Raw genomic sequence first — 15,733 nt, 5'->3', positions numbered from 1 at the left:
GTTATTTTCTTCCTTTAGACAACCCATATATATTACTTACTACTGCAACTGCAAAAGAGGAAATATCTAAGCACTGGTTAAAAAGATGAGAAAAAAAAAGCTTAAGAAAATTTTTCCTAGAAATAAGGATATTTTTTTTAAAAAAAAATTAATATATTAACATAAAACTGTATTTATTGTTGAGTTCAGAAAGATCAACAGAATAGAAGAAGAAGAAGAAGATGTAAAAACTGATCTCCTCTCTCCTTTTTGTTTCTGGCCCTACATCCACAGATTACCCTCATGACGTCAATAGACATTTTTTAAAGAGATATCTGAGATCTAACACTTAAGGAAAATTATGTTCTCAAAACAGAAAGCAAGTAAAAGAGAAGGGAATTAGATGAGCTACAATCAAAACTATCTGTACAAGAAGGAAACAGCAGTATTGTTGTGCAAAAGAGAAGTTTTTTAACCTGTATAACTTAATTCAAGAAAATAATAATAAACATTATCTACTTTATCCTGAGTGAATAACATTTGTGTTTAAAGCCACTCAACATTCTATACATCAGGGACCATTTTTTTCAAAATTTATGCAAAAAAAAAAATCACCCTAGGAAGACAAAGCTTTATTACTACAAAGTTTGATCAAATCTGCTGGCCAAAAGTTTTCTGGGACTCAAAGTAAATGCCATTAACTGCTCAAGAACAGTCTGTTAGAGGATCAGGGTAGACCTTGATCCTATAAAAAGCTTCTAATCTGGCAACATGGGAAAGTATTATCATTTAAACAAAATTCAAAATAGAAGTATGTTATATAGCAAACATTTTTTTTCCTGATTAAATGAAGTTATCCACAGTAGCTCTGAAGAAGGAAATATTAACAACTAAGGAAAGGAAAAAGGGAAATTGGTCTAAAAACTATTTTCTTAGCTGTATAGCTCAACTGCCTTCCCTGGTCCTTTGAGATTTCATCGCCAGCACAAGAACAATAAAAAAAAGCCCTTGTCCTTCTAACCATGGATTTTCTAAGAACTTAACATATAACACTGCAACCATTATTTCCTTTGTTAAAATTGCTATTCACTTTATATCCATACACAGATGATTCTAAGGAAGACTGTTCACACTGATTTATTTTACTTCAGAGGCCTTGCATTTGTACCATTTAAATCATCACACAATTAATTTTCCTACTTAAGTAATTTTAAAATACACAATTTCTTTTTCGTTGTCATTTTCTATTACAATTATTGTAGTAAGTTGCACAAATGAAATATTTACCTCTAGATAGAAAACACACCTTTCATTTTGGAAGTGTTTCTGATCTCAAAAACTGTCAGCATTGCAAGGGCATAACATTCTTCCCCTCAGGACTTACAAAATTACTGTTGCCTAGAATAGTTCATTTCTGGCAGGTTGCAGAGAAAAGACTTTTCTTTAATTTCTGCAGTTCAGAATTGGTTGCCTGATGATAACAAAAGGCTAAGTGGATTTTACCCAGTAGCTGTTGCTCATTAGCACAAATGGTGCCTTTCTTTTGGGTACTATCACAGTCTCTGACCTTTGAAGTTTGTTTTCCTAATTTTGTTCCTGATGCTCTTTACTACATTAAGAACACTTGCTTTATATTTTTGTTTGACATCAGAAAAGGCTTTTTTTCTCCTTCTTTGGTATTTCTATAGAACAGCATTAAGCACAAAGTGTTTCTATTTGAGGACATATCTACATCTTGGAGAACATCTTGATAATTCTCTATTTTTGTAAGCATTCATGTGTGTGAACATGTATAATCACACACACATCTGTAAAAGATTTTTGTCCTCTTCACCGATCTTATTTATTTACTTACTTCAATTACTGTAAATGAATTACTGCCTCCTAAAAAAGATGGAAATAACACTTGCAGCAGTAATCTCTATACCTGGGAAATATTAACATAGTAGTCCTAAGAAATAGGAATGGGGGAAAAAAATTGGCCAAAAAAAAAGAAAATTAGAAAACACAGAACAGAAGGTTGTGGGGTCACTCTAATGGAAAATGCAAAATTTTAGTGGAAAACAAGATCATCACTATCAGTTATGTTAGATGAATGAAAAGGTCAGTTCTGAGGAAGAATGGAATTTGATGGCAGGTCTCATTTTCTAAAAGTATTGACTATTTTGTTGTACTCTTGCTTGGGTTCTGGGTTTTGAAAACTTCAGGTTTCTGAGATCTTACAGACTTGCACATTAAATACCTCAACTGTACCTTTCCAATTGGAAGAAAAAATATCTATACAACAACAGGACTTCTCTGAAATTTATAAACTATGTGGGAGGAAAGAGAAAAATTAATATAGAGATAGAATTTGTTTTCAATGAAAATCAATACTGTTTTTATTCTTAATTGTGGATGCGGATTTAGGAATACCATTTTAGGATTAAAAATGGATGCCAGCAGAGATCCAATCCATCAGAAGTCATATACGCTTCACAAGTTTACTTGATAATATTGTTACAAAGAAATATAGGTCTTCATAGATTAATTCAGAAAGGAACTTAATATTAAATTGTAAGATCTATGAAACCTACATTTTTAGATATATGGGAGCGGATTCTCTTAGTAATAAAATTCCTGATTAGACCCTGAAATATATTGAAATAGAAGAGGGATGGATACCGCAAAGACTGGCGGGCAGGAGCAGGGGGGAGGCGTGTGAAATCCCACAAAGGGCCTGCTGTGCTTCTCAGAGGTGATAACAACTGCTGAACATCACCCGAGAGATCTGAATGAAAGGGAAGTGATGTTTATACTAAGTATTCCAAGATTTCAGAGACTGATATTCACAGATTTGTTCTCGAAGCACTGAAGATCTTTATTCTTTTTTTGCTATCACTTTATACATACCTCATAGAATTGAACATGTTTTCTCTACTTCCATTCTCAGTAAGGGAATTCAGTGAAAAAAAGATTAAGTTGGATGGCTGAGAACCCAGTCAATGGTGAACAAACACACTAAAAGGATTCTTTCGTTCTCTTTTTCTCTCTCAGCACATACTGACCATTATTTGCAAAAATAAGGATATCAAGAACTTCAAGAAAGCCATGCAAGACAGAAGGGAAGAAACATCATTTCCACAAGGGCTTGAAGAACTCCTGACAAGTGGTATGTTTTTAGAATAAAGAGATCTCTTCAAATTAAGCTTTGTGCTCAGAGCTCTAATTTGAATAGAAAAATTTCCATTCCTAGAAAATAAGCGACTGAGACAGGAATGGTTGTTATAAAATAAATAGGTTTTGAGTTTTAGTAAACTTTCAGTAATGGATGACAACGGAAGCATAGCTTCTGAGTTTATCCTACATTATATTTAATAAGATTAGCTCTAGATTCCAAAAAAAAATGAGCACCACAAATTTAATGCTGCTGAGCCAGAGTGAATGACATTATAAGTACCATCAAAAAAAATCCTCATTCTTACTGTGGTATTTTTCACTCAGGGAGAAAAATCATAAGTGATACAATCTTTCAAACACTTACTTGTGGGAGAGGCTCTATGCAAGCTGTCTCTTGTAACTCAGCTGGATAAATCATGTAAAAGCTTACAAGAGAAAGCTAAAAATTTCTTAACAGAAGTCTCATATTGATAACAAAAATAGTATACTGCCTGATATCCTTTTAAAATTACATTCTTATTTGTAATTTCTATTTTTTTTTTTAATCTTATTTCATTACTATTTCAGTTTAAGATTTTACTTGCACAGCATTTAAGTCATATCTCACTAGAGATCCAGAGGAAGGAAATGGACAGTCACCCCAAATTTGTTTGGAAGAATATCTTCAAATGATCCATGTGTAAAGAACAACCAGGAAAATTTCCCATTAGCTGGCTAGATACTATGGTGGCTTCTTCAGTCATTTTTTTAGATCTTGCTGAAAGAGCTGACTTGTTTTAACATGTTGCACATAGCTCAGGACTTCTGACTCACATTCAGTGTACATTTGCACAGGGTCGGGATAAATCCTGAATTTTCAGGATACTAGTGATGCAGGAGTCTATGAATTTTCTGAGGGCTCTCTCTTGGAACACTTGCAACGTGTATATACAATACACTTTTTAATTATTGCAAACTGTTGTCCAATGATTATAGTGTTCACAAGAAAATAATCCAAGAAATTTTAGGACAAAGGAAAGCACCTTAATTTCTAGATTTTTAGAATCCAGGAATACATGAAACTGTTTGTGTTATATCATAAAGGAACTTATTCTCAGCAAAAGTGTATTTGTAGTGTTGGCAGCAGTGTTGGCAGTATTCTTCTTTCTTGTACCTTGTAGGGAAGGAGAGCTAGCAATTCAATAAAAAAAAAAATCACTTCAGTTTTAAAGCAATAAAAGTCAAAGAAGGGCAAGCTACACAGACACAGTGAACAAAAGACATTCCTAAAGATGGGGCTAAATGTCAGTACAAGGTATGATAGGATTAAGAAGATCTGGCACGCCAGAAAATGTGGTAAAATCAAGGTGGGCAGATGTCATATGGAATGCACAGCCAAATTATATACGCCAAAAGAAACAGTCAGCACTAGTAGAAAATGAATAATGAGGTAGAGATAAGGATTACAAAGGTGATAAATTACATATGTCAAAACAGTCTCAAAAGATCTTTTTCTTCATTTTAAAAATGAAGTTCACATACCATTATAGCTTGGCATATGCAAATACTCAAAAGAACAAATATTTGAACTTTACCACAACTCCTTTCTCTCCCGCCCTTTTTTTTTACTAGTGACCTAAATTAAGAAAATACTAAGCTGAACCAAAAAAAAAAGATTTTTTTGGTATGTAAAAAAATATGATAACTTATTATATTTGGCACATAAAAGCACCAGAGATTACATTTGTATTGAAAAAATATGATTATCATGGGGAAAAAAATCAGGCACATCATGGCAAGTTGCTGTGTTCTAATTTGTAGGCAATACAGGGGGTGGGGGGCTGATGGTGGTGGCTCTGTTAAGATGAAAGTTTGGATATTTTGTCCACAAGAAAATGTTGCATGCTGACGGTTGGGAACCCATGGAAGGAATACAGACAAAACAGTCTATCCATATAGATTTGGAAGTTTCCTTAAAGTCTTTGATTGATATGATCACACAAGCATCTCAGTTTTACTAAAAATTGAAAGATAGGTTTGTAACACAACATCAAATAGGAAAGCTTAGACATGATGAATAAAAATCTATTCTAAGTGTTTAAAAATAGAAATGGACAAATGAAGATTTCCAAACAAATTTTTACTGTTCCAAAGTCACAGACCTAAAACACAGCACCATTCCGGCTGCTATCAAGAAAATTAACTCCATCCATGCCAGACCCAGCACAATTTTTTCAAATAATTGTGCTGTGGTACTTTATTAGCAAATATACAGAAAAATGGTTAATTACATAATTTTAAGACTGCCTCAATGATAATAAATGAATCTTCATAATTTGGTTTATTTGGAAAACCATTGAGTAATTAAGGTAGCACTAAAATAAGGTAACTTCTAATCACTGGGTACAACAAATTATATGCCATAATTGCAGGGATTAGTTTCTTCCTATAGCCGATTACATTTTTATACATCTCATTGTGTCATGTATTTTCACATACTGATACATGCAGAATTTTTAAAACCAGATAGGTACTAGGAGACAGGTACAACAGTTATTTATTTATAACAATAGTTGGTTTGGCCACTTCAGATGGACAGATCATATTACCCCAAAGGTAAATATTGCTGTAATGACTTCTGCACATGCAAAAGGGAAAAAACTTACAGTGTGAAAAACATTTACAGTTTAGCTAAACTACCCTTTGCTTTAGTAGAGCAGGCTAGACTTACTTAAGCCAGGTTCTGGCCATTTCCTGAGCTAATGAGGAAAGACAAGTAGAACATAAGGAATTTTCCTTTACTGATGCTATAGTTTTACAGCACTACAAAGGCTACCTGCAATCTCACATTTTAGGCAACATTTGAAGGGAATTTTCATTTCTGAAGAGCCACACTGAAGTGGAAATGTTTTTTGATATCATCTTTTTTTCTGTTGACAGCTGTCATTTTGAGAGTTTTGTGAAGTTTTTCTGAAGCTACCTAAGAGGAAAAGATTTGGAGCATGAGTTGAATAGACTGGTCAAGCAGCATTTGTAGTGTATTGTCAGCTGACATGGGAGAAGGCATGCAGGATAACTGATTCCAGAAACAAGATAGTTTTCAAGACCGATTTCTTATATATGTCTATATGTGTGCGTTTGTGTACACATACGTACATATATATTGCAAGGTTAGAAACCATCACAGATTTCACTACATTATAAAAAAAAAATATTATTTTAGCTACATTTAAATGTGTAATTAACTATTAATTAAATTTCATAACACTGAGCTGAAAATGAACTTTAAAATTCAAAATATTTTCTCCATGAATTCCAAAATTACCTGTATTAAAAGATGTCATATACACCTCAGAACATCAGGTCTTTGCCAGATTTCAGTGACAGCAAATCTTAACTGTATTTGTGGAGTGCTGGCAGTTGCTTCATAATTTCTGCAGGTTGGGAATCCTTACTGCCTAGTACACTTTAAAGCCTGCAAACACAGGTCCTTTTGAGTTAGAATATAGGAATGGAGCTGAAGGAGGATACAGATGAAGCATAAGTACGGGCTTATGGCATATCTTGTGTGTACGTAAAGGATTGGGAGCTTGCTAGTTTGAAGATAGTGGCTACATTTATAAACTCCTAGATTTTTGGGGCAAGGATGTGTGAACAGAGGAGGAATGAAGTGGAGAATATAGGTTTGATACACTAAAGAGTACCTGCACATTTTCTAGAGGCACTTATTTCAACAGTAATTGCTGTCGCCAGTGGTGGTAGCTGAACAAAGTAAGTTTCAGAGCATTTAAACTGTCTGAACTGAATCTCTCAATCTTTCATTCTTCATATTCCCTCTGGAACAAAGATGTAAAATCCACTATTTAAAGCAAAAAAGATGCAGATAAAGACTTTTTACTGTCTCCCATCTTTCCCAGAAGTTCCTATGAGCTTCTTTTTCAAAAGCAACACATTCATGGACCAGAAGGGTTCTCCTTTTGAGGGGCAAATACACAGAGAGAGGAAAGAATGACTACAAGGTTTCCATTTAGCACTACTTTCACAAACACACAGTTTAGAGATTGGGAAACTGCAGAGTGAACCCCTAACCCAGATGGACCTCCTTTGTGTGCTGTGCTACCTTGTAGGAATCCTACATGGAAGGATTCCATTAATAGATTCTACAATCGTTATTAGAAATTGCAGTTACTTTCTAGATCTTCTCTGCTTGCCCTGGTATTACTGAGCTTCTTTCTCCAGTTCCTCAAGTTTTCAAGTTATTTCCCCTGTAGCACTATATATGCTTACAGCTCGATGACCAAGAACTGTTTCAAACTTTCCATCCCCCTAATGTGCCCTCTCAACTGAATCTATAAAATATTAAATTGCCCCTTATCGTTGAACTAAATCATATTGTCTGTGTGAAAAATTCAGCCCCCAAATTAATTCTACCTCTTCTATCGATGCTTTGTCTACAGCTGACTCACCATTTAACACTTCCATTGTTTGACTTGCAAACCACTGAAAATAAAGTTCTTTCCGACTATGTAGGCTTTTTGAAGAAAAATATTTTCTGTTTGCTTATTTGCATAGAAATACTGAAAATGCTCTCAGTCCTTCAGCTACTTCACACCTCTGTAGGGGCTTAAACTCTGGAATGAAGTGTGAATTTACTGAATCACCGCCCCGCATGGGTTTCATTTAAGAAGGTTCACATGAATGCATTGGCAGCACATTCCAATTACCTCTTAAAGAAAAGCTTAGTTTTTGGACTGTTTTTTGCAAATGAATAAGTATAATTTTAGAAAGACTGCTTCCTCTATTACCATACACAACAGAGAAATGAAAGAAAGAGAAAACTCAAACTGAGAATATTTTAACTCTATTCAGATCCTGAATCATCCCACCAGTGAGTTGATTGCTCATTCTCCCACTTGTTAGGTCAGGTAACTGTATGACATTTAAAATACTTGCTAAAAAGATTAAAACATCTAAAAAGTTAGAGTTACTCCATTAGAGCGAGTTCATTTAATATTGCTTTTGAAACATTTTACAGCAGTGTAATGACAGACCTTAATTTATTCCAATTATCTTTTGTTCACTTTGATTTATGAACCGTGGAGCTGAAATAATCAGCCCTTTTGCTCCTTAGGCTTCCAAGAATATATTTTCATGAGTATTGTACAAGTCATCTTTTTGCGGCCATCACACGTACTAATTGCAAATGTCTATTTTTATGATAAGGAATGGTATTAGCAGACAATTAAGGACAAGATCATTGGTTGCTCTGAACTGCTTTGGCACAAAAAATAGTTCACTGAATAAAATTTTCTTCTCAGTAAATGTATAAGGCCGGATATTGAAAATATATACACTCAATTATTAAAAGGTGCATCTACAAAAGGAATAAGCTTCAGTACTAACTGAAAAAAAAAAACCAAAAAAACCCTTCGGATTTTTACCATTTATTACAGATTAACAGATCTCATCCTGTCTACTTTTGTGGCCCCAGTGACTGATAACTTTGCAACACAACTGGGGGGAGAGGGAGATTATTTTTTTTCAAGCTGTGTGCACTGAAAATATGGGCGTGACGGCGTGCATGAAAAACAATGCTTTACATTCATTCATTCTCTTGGTATAGTTCAACATATATTGGCAGTGAGTGCACATCAGAAGTAAAACAAAACAAATGATGACAGCAGGACAGGCTTTTTTCAAGATATGCAAGATGAACATATAATTTCTTCCCTTGGAAATCTTCAGACTTCCAACAGCAAGCCTGGGCAAACTTCATGAAGGGTTTGTTACCAATATTTGATAAAAATTAGAATTTAACATGAGTCAGGCTTAGTTAAAAGGGAAAAAGGCTGTAGAATAGGAGTTTGAAGCTTGCAATAGTTATAGAAACCTAGGAACATACAAAATGTCCAGTAAGGAATTATAAAAGAATAAGTATTGTCTTAGATCGGCTAACCATAGAAATTTAGATAGATTTGTTAGATTGTAGTGTTTTGCTTTAAAGAGCAAAGAGAGAGATCGTTATGGATCTTAGCTCTGTGGTTTACAAACCCTACTTTGATCAAAAGACCAGTTAATGGGATAAGTAAGATTAACCAATGGATGTCATAGTATAAGAATATTGATGAGGTGATGTAACTGGGGGCCAATCACTAGAAACGTTAAATTTAAGAATTAACATTGAATGTACTTTTATGTAAGTGGTAAAATTGTACTGCACAGAATCGTATAAGAAAGGTCAACTATCAGACAAGGTGAGGAAGACTATGGAAGACCACCAGAGGGCTTATGAAGACCACCAGAGACTTCACTATGCTTGCGTAAAAGGACATTTACATATGCTAATGATCTTTCGGACAATTGATGATTATGTATAATATTTCCCAGAAATCTAGTGAATATGTATGACAGGTGTATATTTAACCTGCATGATTAAATCAGACCGGTGCACACACTAGGTGGAGCGATCCCCTGTGTGCCCAGCGCTGCAATAAAGGAGTGCCTGCTTCTTAACTTCTTATTGCTGTTAAGGAGTTTTATTCCGGATTTCGGCAACAGGTTCTATTAAGGATTATTACCGGTTTGTGCCATAGACTCTTTTTCATTGCTGATTGACTAAGAATTTTTGTGCATTGCACTACAACTACCTGGCACAGGAAACTCATGAAAACCACAGGAAACCCTGACTTCCTCCAAGCTTGCATTTTAAAAGTTTTGTGAGAAAAAGAAGGAATTTCATTTCCATCATGAAAGAATGCTCAAAGGCATGAGGCAATCTCTCCCTTAGAGTCAGCAGGTGAACTAGTCTTGTCAAAAAACCACACAGAAATTCTAGAATTAAGTCACCTACATTTTTAGAGCCTTATCATGGGGTGCCAACCTGATCTATCTGCTGCTGTGACTCTGTACAAACCGGCATTTGCTAGCTGGAAACGTCAGTGGGGCACTCTATGCATTATTAGGGAGGTAATTAGTAGATTTTTACTAAAACTAATATGTATTTTCTTTTTTTTTTTAAATATATATATTTACCAATGGTTAGCAGTTGCAGATGGATTACAGACAAAACATTGATTCCTAATGTTGTTTGACTGCACAAAACTGTTTCTCCTTGATCTCAGCAGTGGAAGGAAATAGTTTGACTGGAACATAAAAGACAGGGAGACACCTCCCCACGCCCCCAAAACTAACCAATTGTACTGAACATACTACATTTCTCTCCCTAAAATGATCAAGCTTCTTTTCCTGTCCTTTTCTGTACACGTATCAACTATCCACCCATTATAAAAGAAGGTTTTAAAATAACAGAACTGGTCTATTCTTCCTCTACTTCTTTTGGCTCATGCATACTTAGTTTGCTTAGCTGCTGCTTTGATGGCTCATCACAGTTGTTCAGAGCATGAGTGATACGCTTGTTGGTTCTCAAACCAAAAAGTTATTTGCCCTGACTCCTGCTGTACTGTAAGTACAATGAAACATTGTGTCAGTCTCTGCTAGGAAAAGTCTGGGAATTTTTTTTTTTTTTTTTTTGGGGGGGGGGGGGGGGGGAATCAATTATTGTTTACCTCAGACCAAAATTTTTAGTACCTCTTCAAATGTCTGCTGTGGTGGAAGTGCATCCTAAATTATCTGCTGCCCAAGAGACCATTAAAATGTGTGGAGTTTTCCTTCTAAATAATGGGCAGCCCATTTCCATAACAACCCATGTAAGTAAAGCAAATGTATAGTTCCATCATTTCTTAAATAAAACTAAATTGCAACAAGTTTTAAATACATATATATGTATTACTACCAATTAATATTTCAGATATTATGAAAAAGAAAAAGTTAATGACCCACAATAGCTTTAAATTATTCACCTTTTTTTTCTGTTCCTACTTGTTAACAAGCCTACCTATCTTTACCTTCTGTCACTTGTTCTTCACATGATTAAAGAATAACTGATTGGACAGAATATGCAACAGATGGTAATACACTGTAGGTGGTAGTAGATGGTTTCTGTTAATTGTGTTAGGAAAATTCATACTTTTAAGTGGTATAGCTTTTTTGCTTAAAATGCCTTTATTCAGACAGAAAGTTTGGTTCTGGATGCTAACTTAGTAAGCCGTGCACTCTCTGTCTTCTGCTCCACCATTCAAAATTTTAGTTTCCAGGTGACAAATGCACATAGCCACAGAAAGCTTTCATTTTTCTGGAAGGGGCTGGTTGGTGTTGCACAATCAAAGGGAACTAACTTCTAACAAAGAGTAAATAGGGCCCTTGAGCAGCTAACCATACCAGCTAACTCAGCCAGTGGGGTTATTTCCCTTGTAGCTGGTTTTCACCATTCATTTTTATTTAAATGAAAAAATTGAAGTACTTGAAGGACAGATATTTTATGTGAGGCAAATTCTTTAAGGACTAACCTCACATAAATAGCTCTTGAAAGGATACATACAAAATAAAAATATAATATTTGACTACATAGTGGTTTTTTTTTCCTTTTCTAGAAAAGTCACTTAGAATTAGATAGCATTTTAGAAAACTAAAATAAGATTATTTGCATTTCAAGTAAGCTCATGAGTAGGTCAAATAGTTAATTCCTGTTGAATTGATTTTGTTGCTTAAAACCCCCACATCTGTAGTTTTAGCATTGGACAAACTACGGCAGGCTTTTGTCAGACTCCAGATATTTTCTTTTGGTCTTTATCTGGCATGTGAATGCAAAAAAAAAGGGGGTGGCGTGGGGGTGGGTGTGTAAAAGTCACAACAAGATAATTACGCTAGGCCTGAATTGACGTGCATTTATTGTCTCTCTGCAATCACTTATTCAATTTTATTCTTTTACTGTTTAATTGAATTTCATATTCCTTTTTTTTTTTATTTCTGTGGGTTCTCTTTTATTCTTTAATTCTCTTTCCTCCTAAATTGCATATAGGGCAGGTGAAATGACTCATCAGTTGAAGGTAGCTGTGACTCACGATGCAAAGCAGAAAGCGCCTACTTGACCTATTTAGGCAAAATATCAACTTAAAATTGTTTCAGTTAGACAAGATATGTTCCTCACTAGCTTTGGACTGGGCCTATTTTTCTTTTCCCAACCCTGGTTTCCCTCCTTGGATGATGTTTATCCCTAAGCATCTTTTTCTTTTCCTATTTACCTGAAAATTAATGTATCTAAATGTCAGTTCTGTTGGGGTAGTACCTCTAGTACTTGGTAGTTCATGAAGCAGTAACATTTGTTCTCTCAAGTCATACCTGTTCCAAATGTAGCAGAATTATTTAATGCTTTTCTAAGGCTGAGTATGAGGACTGCAGATTACTTCAGGGATACAACGTGCATTTATCTACTCAATTAAAAAACTGTGGCAGTAATGGTACTTAGAGTCAATTTACTATTCAGCTATATTAATTTACACATTCCTTTTTAAATTGCATATAGCTGATTGCTAATTTACTTGTTAGTTAAGAGTTTTGCAGAAAATTAAAAAAAAAATTATCTTTCATCAACAACCTCTTTAGGAGAAGCCAAATGTTTTTTGATACAGAAGACTAGATTCATCACAGGCACATATAGAGTAAATTCTGGAATCAATTGTAAAATCATCCTAAATTGCATGTTTTCACATTTAAAACACTACCACTCACAATAATCAGAAATTATATCTTTTTTAATGGAGATGCATATTTACATATGCGATTTGAGATTTTAGCTAAAAGTAAATGATGATGTCTAGGACAGTTAAGATCATCCTAATGAAAGCATTTCTATAGAAACTTGAACTTGGAAGAGCAGAATAAACAATTGAGTTAATTATTTGCAGAGGTGTTTTGAGCTGAAATGGGCCTGCGTCAGCTTGCAAAGAAACTAGCAGTCCTAAACATATAAAGTGCTAACATATTAATGCAATATTCAGATGTACAAATCCTAGATTGCAGAATGTTTCAATCCTTACAGGTAGAAAAGTTACAGGAAAAATATGAAAAGAAAATGATATTTCACATTCTTACTAATGTATTTTGAGGAAGAAAAATAGATTTTCATTTAAGAGGCCTTGGGGAGATCCTGAAAAGATTTCTGCTTTATGCCTGTACTAAGTGTTGCCCTCTTTTCCTCACACTCTCTTTCTCTGTCCCATATGTCTTTTAAAATCCAACTGGTTACTTTGTTCCATTCTTCCGTACTTAAGAGTATTTCTATCAGAGCCAGAACTTGTCTGTTCTTTGGACAAACACAAAGATAATCCTACATTCACTGAGAGAAATAACTAAAGTCCTCAAAATTTACAGTGTGTGCTGGCATGGATTACAACATGAACCTTTTAACATCATAAACTCAGCACCCATGAAATAAGACTGATTTTATTCATGTGTCTAAACAGAGTTTATGTTACATGCACAGTCATGGCTTGTTTTGAAAACAGAGAACCTGATGAAAAAACAGGTAGAAAGAACTGAATGAGCAGGAGAAGCCGGTTCATAAAGAGTTAAGTTATGTTATATCACAACTCCTTTTAGAAATCCAGAAGTGTTTCTTTCTGGTCCATTAATCAAGAGAGTAACTCCAATACAACATACATGTGATACAATATGGCAAATACTATATATGGCAACTACTGTGAGCAGTAGAAGAAATTAGTAAATGTTATTTACAAATTAAGATTTATGCTCCTAAATTAGAAAATTATCTGAATATTACAGTTATCAATTCCTCAAGAAAACCCTAGATGATATTGCATCTCAATTTTATTATGTAGAGCAGTGTAACTTTTGAACTTCTGGTGAGATAAGGAAGAAAAATTATAATAAAGGTGTTTATTCTGATATCGAGCTTGGTTTCAGTAAAACTCTCATTTAATTTGTTTATGAAGAAGGATGTTTCAAACCAGTATTGAAGTAGGGGGCATGGTCTCAGATGCTCAAGGTTTTTAAATTATGTTTTCTTTGGAGACAATGTTATGTAATTCATTTGAAAGTTAATTATAATTCAGCTAAAACTTACCTTATATGGGTAATGATAAGGGTTGTAGCTGGAATGAAAAAGTCATCTACTCTGTCAAACTGCTTTCCCACTGGCTGAGTATGGATTGTGTGATGAGAAACACTCCCACTGGCTTGTGTTATCACCTACATAAAGTAACATCATTATAAACTATAGAAATACTATTTCAAAATTTAATCTGTGTCCAAATAAATTAACAGTATTGCCTCTGTATTCCATCTCTTGTATTATCCTTCAGTTACCAAGAAAAAGAACACAAATGACAGTGAGTAAAGCTGATCAACATTGAAGATTTCAGAGAACTGTTACATACCTGACCACTTAATCTTCATATTTACTTTTTCCCCCCTTTTTTTTTCCACCACTGTGTCCGTATTTACTCATTTACATTCCTAAAGCCTTTAGCAGTTCTTGGTGCCAACAAAGTCTTCTGTTTATCTTTTTTTTTTTTTTAATACTAGATCCTAGAGTGAGATGGAATTTCTTAAGCACTTCAGCCACAGTGAAAAGATAAGATGTTGTCAACTGATCCACAGGAAGCTATGGCTATGTATACTCCCAATTCTTGTCAAGCATGAGGTAACTCAACATAGCACAGACATACTTCAGAAGAGCAAGTTGATTAGAGTTTACACATTCCTTAAGTTGCTATGAACCAATTTCCCTCGAATCCCTAAATCTCGAACCTTCTCTGAGGTATACATGTACTTAAGAGCCGACAAAAAAAGAGAAAATAATCAATTATCTGGACTGAAAGGAAAAATGAGAGCGAAGATGATGAGTTGCTTTAAAACATGGTAAGATTGAATCAATTATCAGTCATTTTCTGCGGACAAGTGAAAGCTAAACTCCCACAGATTACCTTGCATGCTCATAGTTACTAAGAGTCTGTAGGCGCTAAAAAGGTGTTTTCAAATGTTACTCATTTTTTTGCTTTTTAATATTTTACATCTGAAAAAAAACCAGTAAATGAAGATGGAGCTTCCAGAGCATCAGTATAATTTAGTGAAATAAGAATATGCCTAAAATTCAGTTTATCCTTTGATTAGGGACAAAACCATCATAAACAGCAAGTTTGCTCTCAAAGACTGGCAGTTACAAAACATGCTGCTGCTTTCGGCTGTATTCCTTAGTCTTCTATCAATTTTGCATTGTAGCTTCTGAGTAAGGGTGTTGAAAATAATCTCTAACTTTTTTAGCAAAGTCAGCTGTCTGAATTGTTTTCTGGCTACCTGAAATCGTGTCACTGCTGGTACTGGGGCCATGATATTAATGCTTAAAGAAAAATATTAAAAAATGTTGCGATTACACAAAGGTTCAACTTGTCTAGATTTCCTTGCATATTTCTGATCACCTCACCTGCAAAGTTGGTGAATTTTTTTCCATGTTGCCCCAGCTCAGCACCCAGACTTGATCATGTGATTTATCGTAGTGTAGTTTCACTGGAACAGGATCTGTACTTACTGCCTGAAACATAATAACAATAGAAATCCTTAGTTTCTGTCACATTTTCAAAAGAAAAAATAATATATATGCTTGAATTAAATTGATGACTGGACATGCATTTCCTGATGTTTTCAGACTGTATTTAAAAACTATGTTGCCAATTGTTGAAACAGCTCTCTGATTCAAAGT

The 15,733-nt window shown here is 34.6% G+C and overlaps 1 protein-coding gene across 2 annotated transcripts in view; it reads right to left on the bottom strand.

Annotated features, from left to right (window-relative positions):
* FSTL5 (follistatin like 5) overlaps positions 1 to 15,733 on the bottom strand; it is a 341,876-nt gene that overhangs the window by 22,755 nt on the left and 303,388 nt on the right. For both annotated transcript variants that reach the window (XM_049833673.1, XM_049833682.1), the window contains 2 exons: positions 15,458 to 15,565; positions 14,099 to 14,223 (listed from right to left, as the gene is read on the bottom strand). In XM_049833673.1, coding sequence (XP_049689630.1) covers positions 14,099 to 14,223; positions 15,458 to 15,565 — 233 coding nt within the window. The remainder of the gene's footprint in view (positions 1 to 14,098; positions 14,224 to 15,457; positions 15,566 to 15,733) is intronic.

Source organism: Accipiter gentilis, chromosome 3, assembly GCF_929443795.1.
Source record: "Accipiter gentilis chromosome 3, bAccGen1.1, whole genome shotgun sequence".
Lineage (NCBI taxonomy): Eukaryota > Metazoa > Chordata > Aves > Accipitriformes > Accipitridae > Astur > Astur gentilis.
Note: the sequence above shows the minus strand (reverse complement) of the source record. Positions and strands in the feature narration are given on the sequence as shown.